The 18969-nt window shown below is 49.9% G+C and overlaps 2 protein-coding genes across 10 annotated transcripts in view; one reads left to right on the top strand and one right to left on the bottom strand.

Annotated features, from left to right (window-relative positions):
* The window catches only part of RAB3IL1 (RAB3A interacting protein like 1), a 33505-nt gene extending 18854 nt beyond the window's left edge, over positions 1-14651 (bottom strand). The window contains exons 1-2 of one of the 6 annotated variants that reach the window (XM_065686582.1): positions 8927-9018; positions 922-1020 (exon numbers count right to left, since the gene is read on the bottom strand). In XM_065686582.1, the coding sequence (XP_065542654.1) occupies positions 922-929 (8 nt within the window). In that variant the 5' untranslated portion in view covers positions 930-1020; positions 8927-9018. Of the gene's footprint in view, positions 1-921; positions 1995-7008; positions 7136-8926; positions 9019-14437 lie in introns of those variants that run through there. The other 5 variants (XM_065686573.1, XM_065686574.1, XM_065686576.1 and 2 more) reach the window with 5 other exon arrangements.
* LOC136017877 (bestrophin-1-like) lies at positions 6689-18466 on the top strand. 4 transcript variants are annotated; one of them, XM_065686568.1, is made up of 10 exons: positions 6689-6867; positions 9051-9210; positions 10415-10509; positions 11099-11332; positions 12340-12494; positions 13218-13295; positions 14862-15014; positions 15206-15286; positions 16006-16157; positions 16509-18466. In XM_065686568.1, the coding sequence occupies exons 2-10, from the start codon at positions 9059-9061 to the stop codon at positions 17689-17691; spliced, it is 2283 nt and encodes a 760-aa protein (XP_065542640.1). In that variant the 5' UTR covers positions 6689-6867; positions 9051-9058; the 3' UTR covers positions 17692-18466. The 4 variants fall into 4 exon arrangements, with proteins under 4 accessions (XP_065542640.1, XP_065542639.1, XP_065542641.1 ...); XM_065686567.1 differs by lacking the exon at positions 6689-6867 and adding an exon at positions 8238-8416; XM_065686569.1 differs by lacking the exon at positions 6689-6867 and adding an exon at positions 8557-8641.
* Positions 18467-18969: the final 503 nt, after the last annotated feature.

Genomic DNA, 18969 nt, shown 5'->3' with positions numbered 1-18969 from the left:
ATTGCTTTGTGCAACTTCACCCCCACTTCTTAACTATGTTATCCCAGAGGTGCTACCAGCATCACTGCCCCTCAAACCCAACGCAGTGAGGGAATCTGTGTTGTAAAGAAGTGATAATACACAGGAAGGTGAAAGGATGGGAGAAACCTGGCCAAGAGGATAAAGGCTTGTTAGTGATGGACAGCAGCAGGACTGGACCAGGATTTTTAAAGTCCCCATTCATGGAAAGCACTGGGCTTCCCATAACCTGGTGTGAATGAGACAACTCAGTCTCCTTGTTACTGAGCTTTGAACACTGGATACTGCAGCTCTGATTTTTAGGTGGCTCGTCCTTCCAGGAGGCTGAGGGAGCAGGGCAGCTCTCCCAGCAGACGAGAGCAGTCATGTGTCTGCACTGATTTACATGCTTTCTGCAAAGCAGTGGGAGCACACCGTTCCCTGCCCACCCATTTTACCCCCTGCATCACCAGCTGTGCATGGAGGAGCCTCATTGCCCAGGGCACACTCATCCCAAAATCTTTTTCCTCACTTGCCCTGCTCCGCTAGCACAGAGGGACAAAAAGGCTCAGCTCCAGGTGATTCCTGGGGCATTTGGAAATGACTGATCCATTCTACAGCCTGTTGCTGAAATCAAGAGGAGCTGCAGCTCTAGGTAGTTCACCTAGGGCATTACCTACAGGCAGAAAGACAACTGCCCCTTGCAGCACTGAGTGGTTCCCACCTCCCCAGCACATGCTCCAGGGCATGTCTGCCTGCTGGGAACAAACCAGGCAAAACACTCCTGCTCTTACCCCAGTCCCACAGTGGATCCCACAGCCACCTCTGGATTCACTGCAATATGGGACCAAAAACTGGTCCCATACAAGCCACACATGGAATATGTTTGACTGGTCCTTCCCCATGTTTCCCATTGTGTCCTACCTTGCCATTGCCTTGGGCTTTCCTCCAGGTATCTCCTCCAAGCCTTCACACACAGGGGCAGCTCCCAGCCTGGTATCAGCTACTCCATCCTCTGCCTCACTGCCAAAGGCAGGCAAGTTAGACATGGAGGTCCTTGTATCTATTCCAGACAACCACTGTAGATATGACACGAGGAGCAATTCCCTGTCCCAGCTTCTCCTGGGTGTCCATGTCATCTACAGCCCTGCCGTGCCTTGTGGTCACAATCCATGGTGGCAACAGAGGCCAACCCCATGCTCTGAACGAAATGTTTCAGAGGTTTGTGTCAATGGCTGTAACCTTTGTTATCTTCAGGGAACTTTTGGGAGGAGGGGAAAGATCTTCAGCTTTGCAAGACAGCACCAGAAGTAATTAATCTTTGTAATGATTAACTCCCAAGGCCTGGCTGGCAGGGACGGACGGTCCTCAGATTTGAAAGGTAGAACTGCTTCCAGGATCCAACAAAGGCAGGAAGAACCAGAAGTGATAGTGCAGATGGGAAGCATGAAGAGGGGATGTGCTGGAGATGCTGAATCCCAGCTACTGGCAAAAATAACTTGTCAAAAGGTGAAAGCAGATCTGCTCCCCCTCACTCCCAGCCCAAAAGGACAGGCAGAGCTCCTGAGGAAGCCTGAACAGACAGGAGAGTTCTCCATAACCAGATGAATGGGCTGGCCCCTGCAGAGCAGAACCTGAGCTGAGGGTTATCATGCAAGCTGCCTGGAGGCAGGAAAAGCTGCTGCCTTCTCCATGCTCTCTGCACAAGGCTGGCTGTGTTGCAAAGCATCCCAAAGTGTCCATTCCAGCAACTGGTGAGACACAGACCCATCTCTCACCTCTGCTTCCAAGAGATAACAAGCCACCAGACAACCTTCAAGTCTCAGTGCAGTTGGAAGCTCTAACCCAGCACCCTCATCTCACACCATGGATGTACCCACATCATTTTCCAGTTACATTTAATGGAAGCTGAACAAATTGCTGTGTGTAGTAAAGTCTCATGAAATCCACTTTGCCTCCTGCAAGTCTCCCAGCATGGCACATACCTGTTGTGAAAGCCCTGACATAGTACCTCCCCACTTCCACAGGCATTTTTAGCCATCCTTTCCCCCCCCCATACCTTCCCCATTTCCATTATCTTCACTCCATCACTTGTACCCACTCACCCCCCACTCCTCTCACATCCCTCCTGCAGATCCACCATCGACCTAGCCAAGCTACCCACCTCCCTGACTCTTCACTTTTCATTCCTCATCCGCCCATCTCCTCCAGCCAAAGAAGGATCTTGTTAATGCTTTCTGTGTCTTCTTAAGAGTCAGGTCTGGTCCAGTCCTTTATTCTCCACAGCTTTTCCATGCAGAAAAGTATCCCCCCAAGTCCTTCCTCTGGGTTTCTCAGATGCAGGGATATGCTTGTGGCACCCCACTGGGTCCTCAGACCCAGCTCTGCATCTCCTCTAGCACCATGAGCAGTGATAGACCCCTATCACTGCTGGAATCCCCCCACATTATTCCTCTCAGCACAGGCAATGTGGAGGCAGACACATGGCCTGAGCAATCAGGGAACCCTCAAAGCAAAGCAGAGACTCCCATTTGGTGGGCTCTGTTTCTGGTGTCCTAATTGCCTCCTGTGGACAGCAACCTCTCTGCCTCCACATCATCCTGATCCTTCATATTGTCTCCCAGAGTGCCCACATCTTCCTCTGAATGAGTCATAAATGAAAAGCAAGACTTAAAGTCCAGAGTTTGGTTCAAACAAGGTGAGAGACCACCCTGAGGAGCAGAAGCAGCTCTTGGCTAGGACACCCTGCCCAACACATATGCTTCCCAGTCACGGGAGAGTGTTCAGGCTTCCTCAGGGCTGCCTTGTCTGCTTATGGATTCAGATTCTACTACATAAAATTAACAAAAAAAGGGAGGAATAAAGGGAAAACCAGACCCAGGATGGGAAGGGAAAGAGAAACAGGGATTATCTCAGACTTGGAAAACAGGGCTACACCCCTGACCCAGCAAACCCAGTCCGGATGTTATTGCCATGAAAATGGGAATGAAAACAAATGGCCTAAAGCTCCAGGCTTCATCCACCCACTCTCTCCCCTCCCTCTTGCCTGCCTCAGCTGTGCAGCGTGTTTGCTCCACTGCCTGGAAGGGCTTCAGCAAAGGTCCTCTGGGATCTCTGGGTCTAAGATCTCCGATTTCATGGATCTGCCTTGATCCCCCAGCAATGTGCAGCCCCTGTTCCAGGAAACAGGGTGGAAAGAAAAGATGGAAAAAGCAGAATGCTCAGCTTGTAACAAAGCCAGAAGAGCAGGGCAGAGGGGTCCTGTATTCCTCAGATGCTGCTAAGGGCAGCCACATCATGGCCCTGAGCAGACCCACTGCTGCTCCTCAGCTGCACAGAGCTAACAAAGAGCAATCTCATGCTCAGCAGCATCCTTTGAAGGAAGGGCTCAGCCTGAACCCAGGGGAAAAGACACCAGATGGAAAAGGAAGAAGAGCAGCTGGGAAGCTCAAAGCAAAAGGAGGACTGCCCCTCCACTCTTTAGGAGGGTCTTCCCTTCTGCTGGCTGATTTAGCCAGCCAGAAACTTCTCAGTCCTGTATCTTTTCCACAGCATCAGCAAGGAGGTAGCAGGCAGTCCCTAGAAGTAACACCCAGGACCAACACAACTGCAACCTAATACCCACCACAGTGGCTAAGGCAAGAAAAGGGGGACCTTGCTAAGCATTCCTTCCTTCTTTTCATGTCTTACAAACTGAACTATGCAACGTTAGAGGTAAAGGGAGAGATTTATCACCCTTCAGGCCCCTGATTGGTCCCTGACTTGGATTTGCAGGGAGATACAGAGCTTGGCACCGAAACTTCAGAGCACTAGAGGGGTGTCATGCTCATATACTGATCTCTCCTGGGCAAAGACATACCTAGATGTGTCAAGGAGTGATGGCAAATAAAAGGCTATGAGGTACAGTCAGGCTGTCTGTGTACTGAGTGGTTTGTCCAGGATTTCCAGGCATCCCACAGCTTGGTCTGTGCCATCCCACATGGCTGCTTATACATGATTATGCCAACTCCGCCTCACAGGAGCAAGGAGCCCAGTGCTACCAGACGGCTGTAGATTAGCCACAGAGCTGGAAAAATACCCCAAAGACACTTGTAAAAAGCAGTGAGGCTGGAAGGGACGTGGCTTCTTCCACTAGAGCAGCAAGTTATCCCCTCCTCGTGTCAGAACAGTACATAGTGCTTGAAGAAAGAAATGACTACACTGCATCCTCTTCAAACATTCATGGCCAGCTCAAAGCTCAGTAAATCCTGTCTGTGGCAAACAGCCCCTCCTCAGATATTTCCCACTTTTCTTTTAAATTACACCAGATTCCAGGGTGGAATGTCAGTTTGAAAGACGCCACTGGTGCCAGCGTCCCTGCTCATCTGGAAAATGGAGAAAATGAGAATAGTTCCAGGGCTGTGAGTCTAAGGAGGGATGTCAGCACCTCCTTGCTTCCTCCCCTGCTTCTGCACAAGGCAGGCTTTCAGACCAGCATCTTCCTCAAGGACTGAGGCCACAGAGGATGTGAAAAGAGATCCAAGCCCCTCAGTTGTTCACTTTTTATTAAATTCCACAAATACTTCATGTTGTCCTCAGGGCAGTTCTGAACCACACAAACTGCCAGCTGAGCTGCTCTCAGAGGAGGGCAGCAGAGTCCCCAGATGCCAGCACATCCTGCCATAAAGAGCAAGACATGAGGTTTCGTTGGTTCATATTGGAGTCCTCAGGAACACCCAAACTGTTCCCAACAGCAAATGTCTCACCTGGACCGTTTTTTTCCCCTGCTATGTGTAGAGATGAGGGCTCAGGCACTGAGCTCTCTCATGAGGTGCTGATGCTTCTCATACTGGGTCTGGATCTCATGCTATATAACCATCATGCTGCCCTTTCTGCTTTGCGATCCTATCCACCCAGAGCAAGTCACCTGTGGCAGGGGACTCCAAGGCCAGGGAGCTGCAGCACATCCAGGGATGAAGGGGTTTCCTGCAGGAAGGATCTTGATAAGGCCAAGTGCTCTAGGGCCATCCTTCCCCCTTGCAGTTATACCCATTCTCCTAACACATAGTGTGGCAACCTCCCAGTTGCATGGCCAGATGTGATAGCTTACTCCCACCAGATATGTGCCCATGTCCTTCTGCATATCATGGGATGCAATACAGAGCAGCTTCTACCCAGAGACTAGCAGAATTCAGATCTCCATAGGTCCTTTTGTCAGAAAGGAATCAGGACTAGAGGAAGGCCAACATACCAGAGACTACATCAGAGTTAAAACTGGATGTCACTGCTGTGACCTCCTCTCGCTCTAAAACTGAGTCCCACATTTTAAACAAAGATCTCCCCCACCACTGACAGCAATTCCAAGGACAGCACCAGAAAACCCACATTAGACAGATGCCAGGCAGTGAAACAAGACCCTCCCCTTTTCTACACTCAGCCACACAGAGAGGAGAAACCTATGGTTTGAACAAACTGATCTCTGCTGCTGATGCGAAGCAAGCATCAAAGATACAGGCATGTAGACTAGCACAAGGGAAAGCTGGCTATTACAAGACCTAGCTCGTCATCTAATTTCATTGGAGACTTCGCTGCCTGCTTGCTGGAAAGAGATGTGATTAAAGCCCACAGAGCCTCTCAAAGGAGCCTGAGTCTTACCTGCATGGATCAGACCTGAGCTCCCTCTCCACAGTGTCCCACAGCTGGCTAAGGGATGGGGGTCAGGACCACGCTTATGAAGTTAGGTCTGGGTGGTGAGACAGGGCCACGGCTTACCTTAAGCTAACAGGTTTAGATGAGCTCTGAGAGGCTTTTACCTATGAGGGTGCTGAGGTGCTGGCACAGGGTGCCCAGAGAAGCTGTGGCTGCCCCATCCCTGGCAGTGCTCAAGGCCAGGTTGGACGCAGGGGCTTGGAGCAAACTGCTCCAGTGGAAGGGGTCCCTGCCCATGGCAGGGGTTGGAACTAGGCGAGCTTTAAGGCCCCTTCCAACACAAACCATTCCATGATTCAGGCTCAGAGCAGCGACTTGGAAGGAGAAAAGGGACTGAGACCTGATAGAGACAGAGGCAAGGAGTTCCCTGGCTTGGTGGATGCTTAAAGACAAAGGCAAGGAGCAGTGTTTTCCAGGATGGCATGCAGGAAAGAGCAGTGACATCTCCCCAGCACTGCTGGAAAAGCAAGTGGAAAACCAAGTGAACACATGGGAAGAGTCTCAGGGAGCCAGTGGCAGGGTGGAAGGCCCCAGCATCCAAGCCACAGCTGGAAGAGATGGCAAACTCATCCAGGGACAGTGAGGAGCTACAGAGAAACATCCACTGGCAGCCAGGCAGAGTATGGACCAGGAGTTTCACGGACCTAAGGAGCTAGGAGCTTCCCTAAGGAAGAGAGAGCTGTGCAGCCCCCAAGAGCCACACATTTTATGGCCTTTGTGGAAAATTCCATCCCTTCTTAATCTCCTGGGGCTCCTGTAAGGTTGTGGCATGGGGAAAGGGACCAAACAGGAAAGAATTAGAGGGAAAATGCCTCTCTTTTGGCAGCCCCCATGGCTGTGCCAGGAGTTAGCAGCAGCGGCTCGGAGCAGCCAGCCCTGCCTCCCCCTGCTCCTGCCGCCTCTATAAACACTCAGAGCTTACTCAGAAGATTAGAAAGGAACAGGGCAAAAGACAACAGAGTCTCTTTTGTAACGAGGAAGGATTACGGCATCAAGTGACCGGCTGCAGCTCCCAAGTGGGTTTCAGGCTCCTTAACACACCGTGTCTGTCAGGTTCAATCCCCCTCCATGAGCCAAGGGGCATGAGGAGGTGGGATGTGGTGTGGGCCACAAAGGACCCAGCGAGGACATGTTTGGGACCAAACCTCCACAGCCTCCGGTGCAGCTCAGGAGCCTATGACTGTGAGTATCTTGTCCTTCCGAGAGCAGGTAGATTCCTTCGAGATCTATCCTTCTGCCTGTCCATGACCTCCTCTCACTTCATCTGCTTGTTCCCCATCTCTGCTCATATCTATTTGCCGTCTTATGTGATGGGTAACGCACCTGATGTAGGCTTGTTGTTGAAGGATTCCCATAGTCTAATTAGTGTCAGTTGACCTTCAGGAGCAGTGGTTAGTCCAGACAGATCAGGCAGTGGCAGGCAGCAGCTCCCTGGGGCACTGGTACCACACAGGAGATGGCTCTTGATGGTTCTTCCTCCCTGTAGCTTGCTGGTGTGGCAGTGCTGGTACTGCAGTGAGTCACATCCCATCACGTACCTCAACCCCAAATGGTGCTTTGAGTGTGGCAGTGGCATTCCAGGGCAGTCCCACAGAGGCAGGCAGGCAGGGAAGTGCCTTAACCATTCAGAGCAGAAGGAAAAAGCACTGGGAAAAGCCCCATATCCCATACTGGAGCAGAACGGCAGAGAGGTGAGTGACATCCATTATTTACATGGACAGGCGCTGAAGTTTTCCATGTTTGGTAAAAAGTGAATCTGTATTTGACTTACGCAATGAAGAGTCTCCCTGAGCACTTCCAAGACCCAAAGTGTTGATGAAGAGCCAGCTTTCTTTAAGCATATACATATGTGCAATCTCTAGGTCTAAGTCCCATGCACTGGCCAGAAATACGTATGGAAACAGGGCAGGGCAGGTACCAGCTCTACTCTTCCGATATAACCATGAGATGGGACTTGGGGGGAGTTAAGACAGGGAATCCCAAAGGAGGAACAGCACCAAAAAGCCAAAGCCAGGACAAAGATGCTATTTGATATAGGTTTTGCTGGTTTATTTCACAGCACCAACTCACTGGCACCTGAGTTTTCCCCCTGCTAAGTGTAGGTCTTTCACTAAGATGCTTAAACAAGGAGCAAGGACACAAACTTACATGCCTTCAACTGTTCCTACAGAGCAGTAAGGTCTGGTTTGTCCCTTGTATTGCTTCTTTGTCTCCACCATTCAGGCCCCATAACTATTAACATTATTGCCTCTGTTAAATAGCAATGTCTATGTAACATCCTGGTAACCTATTAAGATGCAGAAATACCAATAGTCTCACACTGGATAATTTTCTAAACCAAGGGATCATTCACCTCCCTGCCTGGCATGGATTAAACTGGTGATTTATATTAACTGGTCTGATTATTAATTGCTGATAAAGAATTATTTGGTTACTCTCTTGGTGTAATGGTTGGACTTGATCTTAAAGCTGTTTTCCAGCCTAGTTGATTCTATGACTCTATTCTGTTTATCTAAGGTTAAACTAGAAGTGAAATGGGGATGCTGCAATGGGGATTGGGAAGCATTTCACAAGTCTGAACACTTTTTTTCATCCACTGTGATTTACTGCGCAAAGGACAGCTGAAGGAAAGGGGGAGTGGAGTTCCTGGAATCTGTGGCCAAACTCCATCTGTCCGCTCTCTAACAGGGAGAGCTGTTCTGCCTGTGGGAATGGGACCAGCATAGTCCAGGTATGGTCCTCAGCCTATATTTAGCAGCTATACTTGTTGGGCAAGAACTACAAAACCTATCAGATCTCCAGGGGTACATTTATCTGGAGCAGTACCAAGAAATCTCTCCTTTATGGATTTTTTGCTTTAATTCGGTGTTTTTCTGGGGTAATTTTTTCCCCAGCAAGTAGAGTTACAGAAACAACGTATTTGAAGCAAATACTATAAGAAAAATAAATAAATGGGGTAAGAAACTTTGGAGTTTGTGATGCTGAGAATTAATCCTAAACAACTGTGGGAGTGGGATCTGTGGGAGGGAGTTACATTTGGGCTTTGTCCCCTTCAACCTCCCACCCCTACTTGAATGCTGACCATCAAACACTAGGAACCAAGCTCCACAAGAAAGTGTATTCTCCTTCACTATATCCAGCTCACATGCAGCTCAAAGACAGGGAAAATGATGGCAAGCTCATCAAATCCATTACATACCATAAATTTCCTCCTGGTTCCCTATGTCACTGACTATCTTACCTGTCTTTTGATCCTAACTTGTTTCTTCCTTTCTTCCATCTGGCTTGCTTGCCAGTGTCCCTGTCTCCTCCCTTTATGCAAGCTTGCTGGCAGCTTCATCATCTGCTCACTCTGTGTCCACTAGGATCTGTGATGACAGTGACATACACCAACCGTGTGGCTGACGCCCGCCTAGGGACCTTCTCACAGCTCCTGCTCCAATGGAAAGGAAGTATCTACAAACTGCTCTATTCAGAGTTCCTTATCTTCATCTCTCTCTACTTCACCATCAGTCTTATCTACAGGTAAGCATCCTTGTACATTAACACTAACACAGTCCCTTATTCTCAGCTTGTCCTGGAGCAGGACAACTGAGCAGTGCAGGGTTGGGATAGTGATCCTGCTGAAGAAGAGCTGGCCAGCCACTCACCAACCTCTGTGTACAAGAGGAAAGGTCCTTCCTCATGGCTTCAATGCTGCTTAGCAGCTGATAAATCTTCTTTTTCCTGTCCTGGGAAGTAACACAGTTTCTCTTCTCTGGGATTAAGAGGTGCATTTAATGGTTACCTATAGAATGAGAATGTGTAGATCAGTGGAGACCATGACTGAACTGGTCCTGGAGATGGCCCACAGCCAGGAGCTTTAGGCAAGAATTTCCCTTGTTACACAACAGGCAATGCCTTGGGTACATTTCTGAGAGCTGACATCAGCCCTGGGACCACAGATCTGTAATGAGGCAACTGTGGCCACTCTGATTTTCATAGAATCCCAGCCTGGGTTGTGTTGGAAGGGACCTTAAAGCTCATCCAGTTCCAACCCCTGCCATGGGCAGGGACACCTTCCACTGGAGCAGCTTGCTCCAAGCCCCTGTGTCAAACCTGGCCTTGAACACTGCCAGGGATGGGGCAGCCACAGCTTCTCTGGGCACCCTGTGCCAGCGCCTCAGCACCCTCACAGGGAAGAGCTTCTGCCTAAGAGCTCATCTCAGTCTTCCCTCTGGCAGGTTCAAGCCATTCCCCTTGGCCTGTCCCTACAGGCCCTTGTAAAAGAAAATCTGGTGAGGAAAGAGGGAGCTTTGTGCTGGCTCTGTGCTGACCACAGATGCAGCACAGAAGCAGGGAAGTGGATCTAAGAAAGAGGCAGCAACTCACGTAAGAGCAGAGCTTGGGCTCACATTTTGTGGGGTATTAAGTGAACTGCAGTGCACATCCAAGCTCTGCGTCAAACCCTTGGTACCATACAGCACTGAGTACGAAAACAGTGGTAGTCCCTGGCATCAACTTGCATCACTTACTCTCTCTGTCAGTGACCATTTTGGCTCCTTTGGACTGGTCAGCAGGGTATTCTGGGAGGTGGGCTCATGAGCAGCATTCACTCACAGCATCCTCATGTCATGGCAGTGTTCTGACTACACATCCCTGGCTTCCTTTGCCAGACTCCTATACCTCAGCAGACCCAACAAGGCACAGACTCTTCTTTGAGGCTGATGCTTCTGTTTCTTCCTTTTAGGCTAATCCTGAATGAGAGCCAAAGGCTGATGTTTGAGAAGCTGGCGCTCTACTGCAACAGCTATGCTGAGCTAATCCCTGTGTCCTTTGTGCTGGGTAAGGAGCTCTGTCTGGGAACACACAGGGAGGGGAAAGAGGCAGCATTTCTTCTCCCTGGTTTGCTATAGCTCTGCAGGCAGGCAAGATTCACTCAGCAGATCTCTCCCTTTGCCTTTGCAAACCTCCCCAAGCATCATTTCATGTCACAGCTATGAGGTATACTCCCAGTACACAGCTTGCACTGGCCAGATGTGCTGACATCCTCCAGGCTCTGCCAGGAGGGCAGGCACCAAGTAGCACCAAATAAACCATGAAATCCAGACTCTAACTTCAGCATGGAGATCTGAATTGCACAGAATCATAGAATGGTTTGGGTTAGAAAGGACCTTAAAGCTCATCCAGTTCTAACCCCCTGCCACAGGCAGGGGCATCTTCCACTAGAGCAGGTTGCTCCAAGCCCCATACAACTTGGTGCTGAACACAGCCAGGGATGGGGCAGCCACAGCTTCTTTGGGTAACCTGTGCCAGTGTTCCACCACCATCATGCCTGCATCCATCCCTGTATGAGCAGAACCAGACGTCCTATACACAAGCATTGACATCTCCCACCCCTTCAGGACAGCTAATGTGCTCAGCTCACCTCTAGGTTTCTACGTGGCTCTGGTGGTGTCCCGCTGGTGGGCTCAGTATGAGAGCATCCCATGGCCTGACAGGATCATGAACTTGGTTTCCTGCAATGTGGATGGGGAGGATGAGTACGGGCGGCTCCTGCGTCGCACCCTCATGCGCTACAGCAACCTGTGCAGTGTCCTGATCCTGCGCTCAGTCAGCACTGCTGTCTACAAGCGCTTCCCCAGCATGGAGCACGTCGTGAGGGCAGGTCAGTGCTGGTACTGCCTTCTGTACCACACAGCATCACCTTGGTGCTGGTTTGGGGGCAAAGAGCCTTGGAAACGGCTTCATGACCTCCAGACTGGAGGTGGGATAATGCTGCACTGTGCTGAGCTGATGTCTGCAGTAATGCTCACTCTGCTCTACTGAAATCATCAATGGTTGATGTTTCCCTATTTCACAGCATGTTCCTAAGAGTGTCTGGAAGGTTTGTTTGAAATAGGAAGTGTCTCTACCCAAGCTTTTATATGAAAGGAGAGTGCCAAGATCCTGTTTGTCAATGTAGATATGCTGCAGGTCACAGGGTAGCCCCGGCTGGTCAGATTAGGATAACATGGTGCAGCAACTTCACCAGGAGCTGCTCACCCTGCTCTGGAAGTGGGAAGAGTTCTCTGTAGTAAATGACCCTGTGCACAGATCTATAGCAGAGCACAAGCAGACCTTACCAAGTGGAATGTCTGTCCTCCCTCAGGGCAACAGATTTCCACTGGGCAGGTGGGAATTGGAGCCTCAGACCTCGAGTGCTGGGCTCCCTGAATCCTCTCTGAAGATGCTTCTCAAGATATGACATTTCCCTCCCCAAAGGGAGATGTCAATTAGAACCCTACTCAGCTGTTTTCCCTTTGCAATCCAGAGAGAGAAACAGGCACTTTTAGGACACAAGTTACCCCATTCTCAACAAACATTTATGTACACCAAGCAATTGCACCCTCAGCAGTACTTTACCCCCTGCTGACTGTGACCTGGTCAGATGTGCTGTAGACTTTTGAAATTAAATGAGATTAAGCCTGCCCCTCACACTTCTACAACTCAATGTTTTAATAAGACTCATCCTCTTGATGTGTCTCCCAAAAGCTGAGTGCTTGAGTATTCCCTTGTTATTTTTAAGGAGGGCCAAGGTGACCACCTGAGATTTAGATGTTTTCGTTTCAGACCAGATCAGTTCCTTTCTGCCCTTCACAGCCATCCTTTTCCCATCTACTCTTTTCCACCCAGGCCTCATGACACCAGAAGAGCACAAGAAGTTTGAGAGCTTGAATTCCCCACACAACAAGTTTTGGATCCCGTGTGTGTGGTTCTCCAACCTGGCTGTGAAGGCAAGGAACGAGGGGAGGATCCGGGACAGTGTGCTGCTCCAAGGCATCCTGAATGTGAGTGCCAGCCAACAGGCAGCTATCTGGGATCCTCGCCTGGGCCTCTGTGAGGAACTACAGGGACTTCCGGAGTCAGGCAAGGAATAGGAATGGTGAGGTAGGACAGTGAGCCAAGCCTGCCGCTAGGGATATTACACTGGAGGTCTCTAGGATACAGATGGAAAGCCACAAGGAAACATGTATCTGGGAGAGACCAGGAGAGGTCAAAACATCCCCAACAACCAAGGTCTGTTTGGAAAACTTCACTATTGAAAACTCCACTATTGAAAACTCTTCGATAGTCCTGGCAATCAGGGCATGCTCCACAAGACCTGGCAACCATCCCTGTGCAGCTGCAGAGAAAAAGAGTCCAGAGCAGCTCATCCTGCCTGGTATTCATGTGCAGAGAAGGTCACATTCTTTCCATTACCTGGAGTGAGATGTCTCCCTCTAGGCTATTTAATCAGACTCACTGTACAGTCAGGAAAGAGAAATGGATGCTCATGAGTTATTCTTTGCCTAACCTGTTGGCTGCTCATTTTGGGAGGAGGTAATCTCTGCTACGAATTCCTCCAGGGCAAGTCTGAGACCCTCCTGGTGCTCTGCTGTGGTGAGGCTGAGCCCCACCTTCCAGAGTAGGTGTCAGCAGGAGGGAATGGGCTGGAGCAATGAAGGGCAGTGAGGCTGGAGATGCTCAGATGCAAAGCTATACTGACAGGCTCTTCCTTTTCCCCACTGCAGGAGCTCAACACCTTGCGCAGCCAGTGCGGGCGACTCTATGGGTATGACTGGATCAGCATCCCCTTGGTCTACACTCAGGTGAGAAGGGATCCCCACACCTATTGTAGAATCATAGAATCAAACAGGTTGGAAAAGACCTTTAAGGTCATCACATCCAGCCATTACCCCAGGACTGCCAAGACCATCACTAAACTGTATCACATATCATTGCTCCACTGCCTGCTTGCACACACTGCCCCATGCCCCATTTACACCCATACCTCACCCACACATGGACCATCACCTACACACATTGGTGCTCTCACATATGTACCTCAGCAACGCACACCCAACCCTTATTTCCCTAACTTAAAACAACCCACTGTCCAGGAGTACCTAACCATGATGTGTGCCAGAACACATGTGAGACCACAGATACACACAGACCCATTCCCTGCACCAGACTGTAGGGATCACATCCCTGAATCAGTTTCTTCCCACTCAGCAGAGCTGAGATGCATCTGCCAAGCAAAGCTGCTCCAAGCAGGCAGGGCAGCTCTGATGGAGTCGTGCCACATGTGTGAGCGCTGCGTGCGTGTTCTCAGGTGTCTAATAGCTCCCTGGATGCCAACCTAGACAGACGTTTTGGCTCCTTTGTCAGATACTATCCAGCTGCTCAGATAGCACTAATGCACTGCACAGTGAAATGGTAACAGCTTCCACTTATGTGACGCTGAAGGCTAATAGAGAACTCGCTGGGAAACTATTCCTGCACAGCCCTTTGTTCTGCACATTAGGAGCAAAAAAGCAGTATCATAGTACATCTTTGCAGTACACAACCCATTCTTTTTATGGGTGCTCATCCACACTGTCATTCCAAGCACTCTCTATCCTGCCCATCACAAACAGCCCTGCAAGGAACTCTGTGGCTAGCTCAAGAGTCTTGTGATGCTGGGTGGTTTTGTTTTGAGCCCTCTTTCTCATTGCATGTAGAGACCATGCAAGAGCCTCAGCTGCTTTTAATCTGAAAAGGGGAAGTTTCCAGTCCCGTGATTGCAGAGAAAAGCACAAAGCTCAGTGAAATCTGGGCAAGCAGGCAAGTGAATACACAAAGGGTCCAGCATTATGGCCAGGAAGGAAGGAGCAGCAGCCCTGACAGCACTGGCTGAGCCATGAGGGGCTCGTGATAGCTTTCCAGAGAGGGAAGGAGAGGAATGAAAATAGCTCACAGCACCCCTTACCTTGGCAGCAGAACAACCAGGCAGCCATGTGTCAGTCGTTTCAGCTCTTTCCATCCACGATGTCACTTGCTTTCTTTCTGTGATGCCTACGCAGATGTCATTCCAGGGACAGCGTGGAATGAAATACAGTGTGTTTCATGTTACATACGTGTATTTCATATTACATAGCAACGTAACAGCTAAAGGGCAAAGAGCATATTTAAAGTCAAAATGCATCTTCCTGCAGAAAGCAGAGGAGAAGCCTGTCATAAGCAGATGCTCTTTAAGGTCCCCTCCAACCCAAACCACTCTGATGCTATGATAACTGAATCCAAGGCTTTCAAAAGGCTACAGATCCAGCAGCAGCTTGTTGCTGTTTGGAGATGTGTGGGGTGGAACTGAAGAGAAAGGTTGGGAATTCAAGCTCCTCTGGCATCTTTCCCAGGTGGTGACCGTGGCTGTTTACAGCTTCTTCCTGGCTTGTCTGATCGGGCGGCAGTTCCTGGATCCAGAAAAAGCATACCCTGGCCATGAACTAGATCTCTTTGTGCCTGTCTTCACATTTCTGCAGTTCTTCTTCTATGCTGGCTGGTTAAAGGTAAGTACAAGAAAATACATCTGGAGCTGGAATCTGACCCAGCCTTCTGCTTTAACCCATCCCTTTTGGGAGGAACAGCATTGCTCTGTTCAAGGGATACCATGCTTGACTCTGCCCAACAGGCCTTCTTTCAGTGGGGAAAGGGGCAGGGATGACCATAGTGACCTTTGCTATGTTCTCTCCACACGCAGGTGGCTGAGCAGCTCATCAACCCTTTTGGAGAGGATGATGATGACTTTGAAACCAACTGGCTCATCGACAGGAACCTGCAGGTAAAGTGAAGGCAGGGTCCTCTGATGAGCCTCACCTGCAGAGGAACACCAAGACAGGAGTGCACCTAAGGCTTCAGCAAGCCCTGTCAGTGCAAAGTTCTGCAACACCTTCATCATCCACTTCCCATGCCTGCAATGGGTGGAGAAGCAGGGCCCTTGTGCTTTCCTGAGGTGGCTGCATGTTAAGAAGGGGCCTAGGATTTACAAACGGAGATGTCAAAAAGAGCAGGAGAGTGTAAAGCTTCACAGCAAATATGAGGGTGAAGGGGGACAGCTCAGCTCAGAAGGTGTTCCCTCTCAGCAGGAGAAGAGAAGGCTCCTTAAGGGGAGACCTTAGAGCAGCTCTCAGTGCCTAAAGGGGCTACAGGAAACATGGAGAGGGACTTTGGACAAGGGCCTGTAGGGACAGGCCAAGGCGAATGGCTTTAACCTGCCCGAGGGGAGATTGAGATGAGCTCTTAGGCAAAAGCTTTTCCCTGTGAGGGTGCTGAGGTGCTGGCACAGGGTGCCCAGAGAAGCTGTGGCTGCCCCATCCCTGGCAGTGTTCAAGGCCAGGTTGGACACAGGGGCTTGGAGCAAACTGTTCTAGTGGAAGGTGTCCCTGCCTGTGGCAGGGGTTGGAACTGGGTGAGCTTTAAGGCCCCTTCCAACACAAATCATTCCATGATTGTATGTGTAATGCTGCTTACCCCATATGACACTTATGCTGTCCCCTGCAGGTCTCCCTTATGGCCGTGGACGAGATGCACCAGGATTTACCCATTCTGGAGAAGGACCTATACTGGAATGAGCCTGATCCCCAGCCCCCCTACACTGCAGCCACTGCTGAGTACAAGCGCCCATCATTCCTTGGCTCAACTTTTGATATCAGGTGAGCACAGCCACAGGGTGTCAGAACATTCCACATCTACACCTTAGAGCAGATCTTGTGCAGAGGAGTAAGAGCATGCAATAGTGTTTTCCTCCATAGTCTGTGAAATTCCACCCTAAGAGACTTTAGGGCTTGTCCAAAGACAATAGCCAACATCCTCCACTTACAAGGATGTCTCTGACCTCTTTTCCACACTCTCCTCTACCATGAGCATCCCTACTGTGGGGGGCCTGACACATATCTAGTGGCAGCACAGGAAAGAGATGCTTGCCACTGGCAGCAGCATGCAGCTTCTCCCCAAACCCCACCTCTTTTTGTGGCAACTTAACAGCCTGCTCTGCCTCTCCCCAGCATGCAGAAAGAAGAGATGGAGTTCCAGCCCCTGGAGCAAATTAAAGAGAATGAGGAGGCCAACCACTCCACACCATTACTGGGGCACCTGGGCCGCCTTCTCGGCGTGCAGTCACCCAGCTTCTCCAGGTCCTCTTCCCGGATGAACCTGCTGCGTAGGAGAGAACCCACATCCCCTTTCTCCCATTACACATACCAAGACATGGGCAAGGCTGGAAGCCCTTGCGGCATCAATCAGCCAAGGGGAGACTCCAGCTCACAGGAACAGTGGGACACCGAAGATGGAAAACTAAGAGAGTTTGATGCCTTCGTGTCAACCCCATTCTACGAGAGACCTGGTTTCTACAGTGCTCCACAGACACCCATCAGCTCTATCCCTATGATTTTCCCTTCTAGACGCCAAGGCCGCAAAAAGCCTCCTGCACTCTCCAGCATTGCTGCATGCTCGACTTCTCTTAGGGATGTTGTCAGTACCTCCCCTTCCAGAGTCAGTGATGTGTATAAGAGCCAAAGCTCCATTGGCTCGGGTGCAAAGGAAACATTTATTTGGCCAACAGACCGGAGCAAAGGTTCTGACTCACTTCTTGTAACAGCAGAAGAACAGAGCAACTCTTACGGTAAAGGCAAAGAAGGTACCACCACAGGAAGCCCAGGAGCTCAGTCCACAGCATCGGCCAGCCCTAAGTTCCCCTTCTTGGCAGAGTCCCCAGACTATGAGAAGCAGGGTAGCTTCAAGAGCCTCAAGAGCTTGAAAGCCTCCCACCCTCCCTGGCTATCCTTGGAGAGCACAGCATCACCTACTCCCAATTCTGAGCATTTTCATACCCCCAGTAACAAAACCCCTGGAGGCAGCACCTCTTTCTGCTTCTCATTCACTCCTGTAACATCCCCAGTGCTGCAGAGGTCCCACACGGGGAATATGGGTCCTGATGCTCGCAGCCTAAGTTTAGAAGATGCAGCCAGTGCTCCAGACCAGCATCCAGCAGAGGTTTCCAGGAACACAAGAGACACTGGAAATGGAAGCACTAATGCTCCCCCTACAAAAGAGACAAGACGAGCTGAGAGTCCATCCCCCAATGACTCTGGCATCTCTTTAGCTGAAGGTGACTTCGTGGGGCTGATGGAGGTGATTATGGAGACCAGTGAAAGCACATGTGAAGAGCAGATGGACCAGTACAGCTAGAAAGCAAGAGACACAGTTCTGTTGAGATACTGCAGTATCTTTACACTTGGCCATGCTGGCACTCACCCAAACAGGGCAGCACAGCCAAACCACCTACTGCTGGAACATAGAGCTAAAGCCCGGCCTAGGCTAAAGCCAGCACGAAAGACTCATTGCCACTGGCCTTGGGTACAGTAGCAGACACAACTTCAGTGCTCCACCAATAAAACCACCAAAACCCCCTCTACATCTGTAGCAAAAGACCTTTGAGTGCAAAGTATTACAGATACACAACAGCAGAGCAGTATCTCAGCAGGTACCAGCCTGAAGAACCTGGAGTGCAAGTAAAGCCCAAAGCAGGACATTAATAAGATTGATAAGGACATCTCCCCCTCCTCACAAGAATTGGAATGTGAGCTTTATGTTAGTGTGTCACAAGGCCCATTACAAGTCTCAGGCAGGACTTGCACTACTGACAAGATACTCCAGGGAAAGGGACTGAAGCAAGACTCACCATTTGTGATGCAGACTCACAGGGCCTCAGTGTCATGCCCAGCAGTGTTTTCCAGTTCTGGAAAAGTAATGGAATAAGGCAAGGCAAATGTCTACTAGACAGACCAGGTGGCTGCAGGCAATAGGATCTGACCTACACTTTGCTTCCTTTCAAAGTTCCACATCACATCTGCCACTGATTTGACAATGCTCAGAGAGTAAGTTGCCTGGATGGCAGCAGAAACTATAGAGCTTTGAGGTTTTACTGTCCTCCTTAACAAAATAAAAGCAAGGCTGAAGTCCAGGACCATCTGCTTCGTTTCCTCATTTTAGTTTCCATGCAACAGTAGGAGTTAAGAATAGAAAAACCACAAAGTTTTTCTACTTCTGTCTTCAGAAACAGCTGAAAGCATCCCATTTCACAGGGGGCATGTGACAAACTCACTTCCCACATCCCTCCCCAACAGCTGCCCACTTGCTGCCTTCCCAGTGCTGCCACATCTTGGCAAACACCACCACCTGCTGCAACTGCTGATAGCGTCAGCAAGGCAGTTCCTCCAACGCTGCTGCTCCAATTCAGCCCGGTGCCAGTATGCATCTCAAATCTTGATTCACAGGACGTTTTCTCCACTCAGAAGCATTGCACCATTTGTTAGGCAGGCACAATGCCAAGTGAGGCACCAACACCCTCCTCCCCCTTTAGTTATTTCATCTAAATTCACAGGGACAAGCTCAGGAAGCCAATTTTCAAGCTCTCCTTTCCTTGTGCTTTATGGCAACAGCTTTGAATAAACCATTTAAATCACT

This window comes from Lathamus discolor, chromosome 6, assembly GCF_037157495.1.
Source record: "Lathamus discolor isolate bLatDis1 chromosome 6, bLatDis1.hap1, whole genome shotgun sequence".
Classification (NCBI taxonomy): domain Eukaryota; kingdom Metazoa; phylum Chordata; class Aves; order Psittaciformes; family Psittacidae; genus Lathamus; species Lathamus discolor.
Note: the sequence above shows the minus strand (reverse complement) of the source record. Positions and strands in the feature narration are given on the sequence as shown.

Bases quoted from the DNA above. Each gene is read 5' to 3' on its own strand.
- LOC136017877 (XM_065686568.1), top strand. From the start codon at position 9,059: ATGACAGTGACATACACCAACCGTGTGGCTGACGCCCGCCTAGGGACC. The intron at 9,211-10,414 runs GTAAGCATCCTT...TCTTCCTTTTAG, and splicing joins ACCATCAGTCTTATCTACAG to GCTAATCCTGAATGAGAGCC. The intron at 10,510-11,098 runs GTAAGGAGCTCT...GCTCACCTCTAG, and splicing joins CCCTGTGTCCTTTGTGCTGG to GTTTCTACGTGGCTCTGGTG.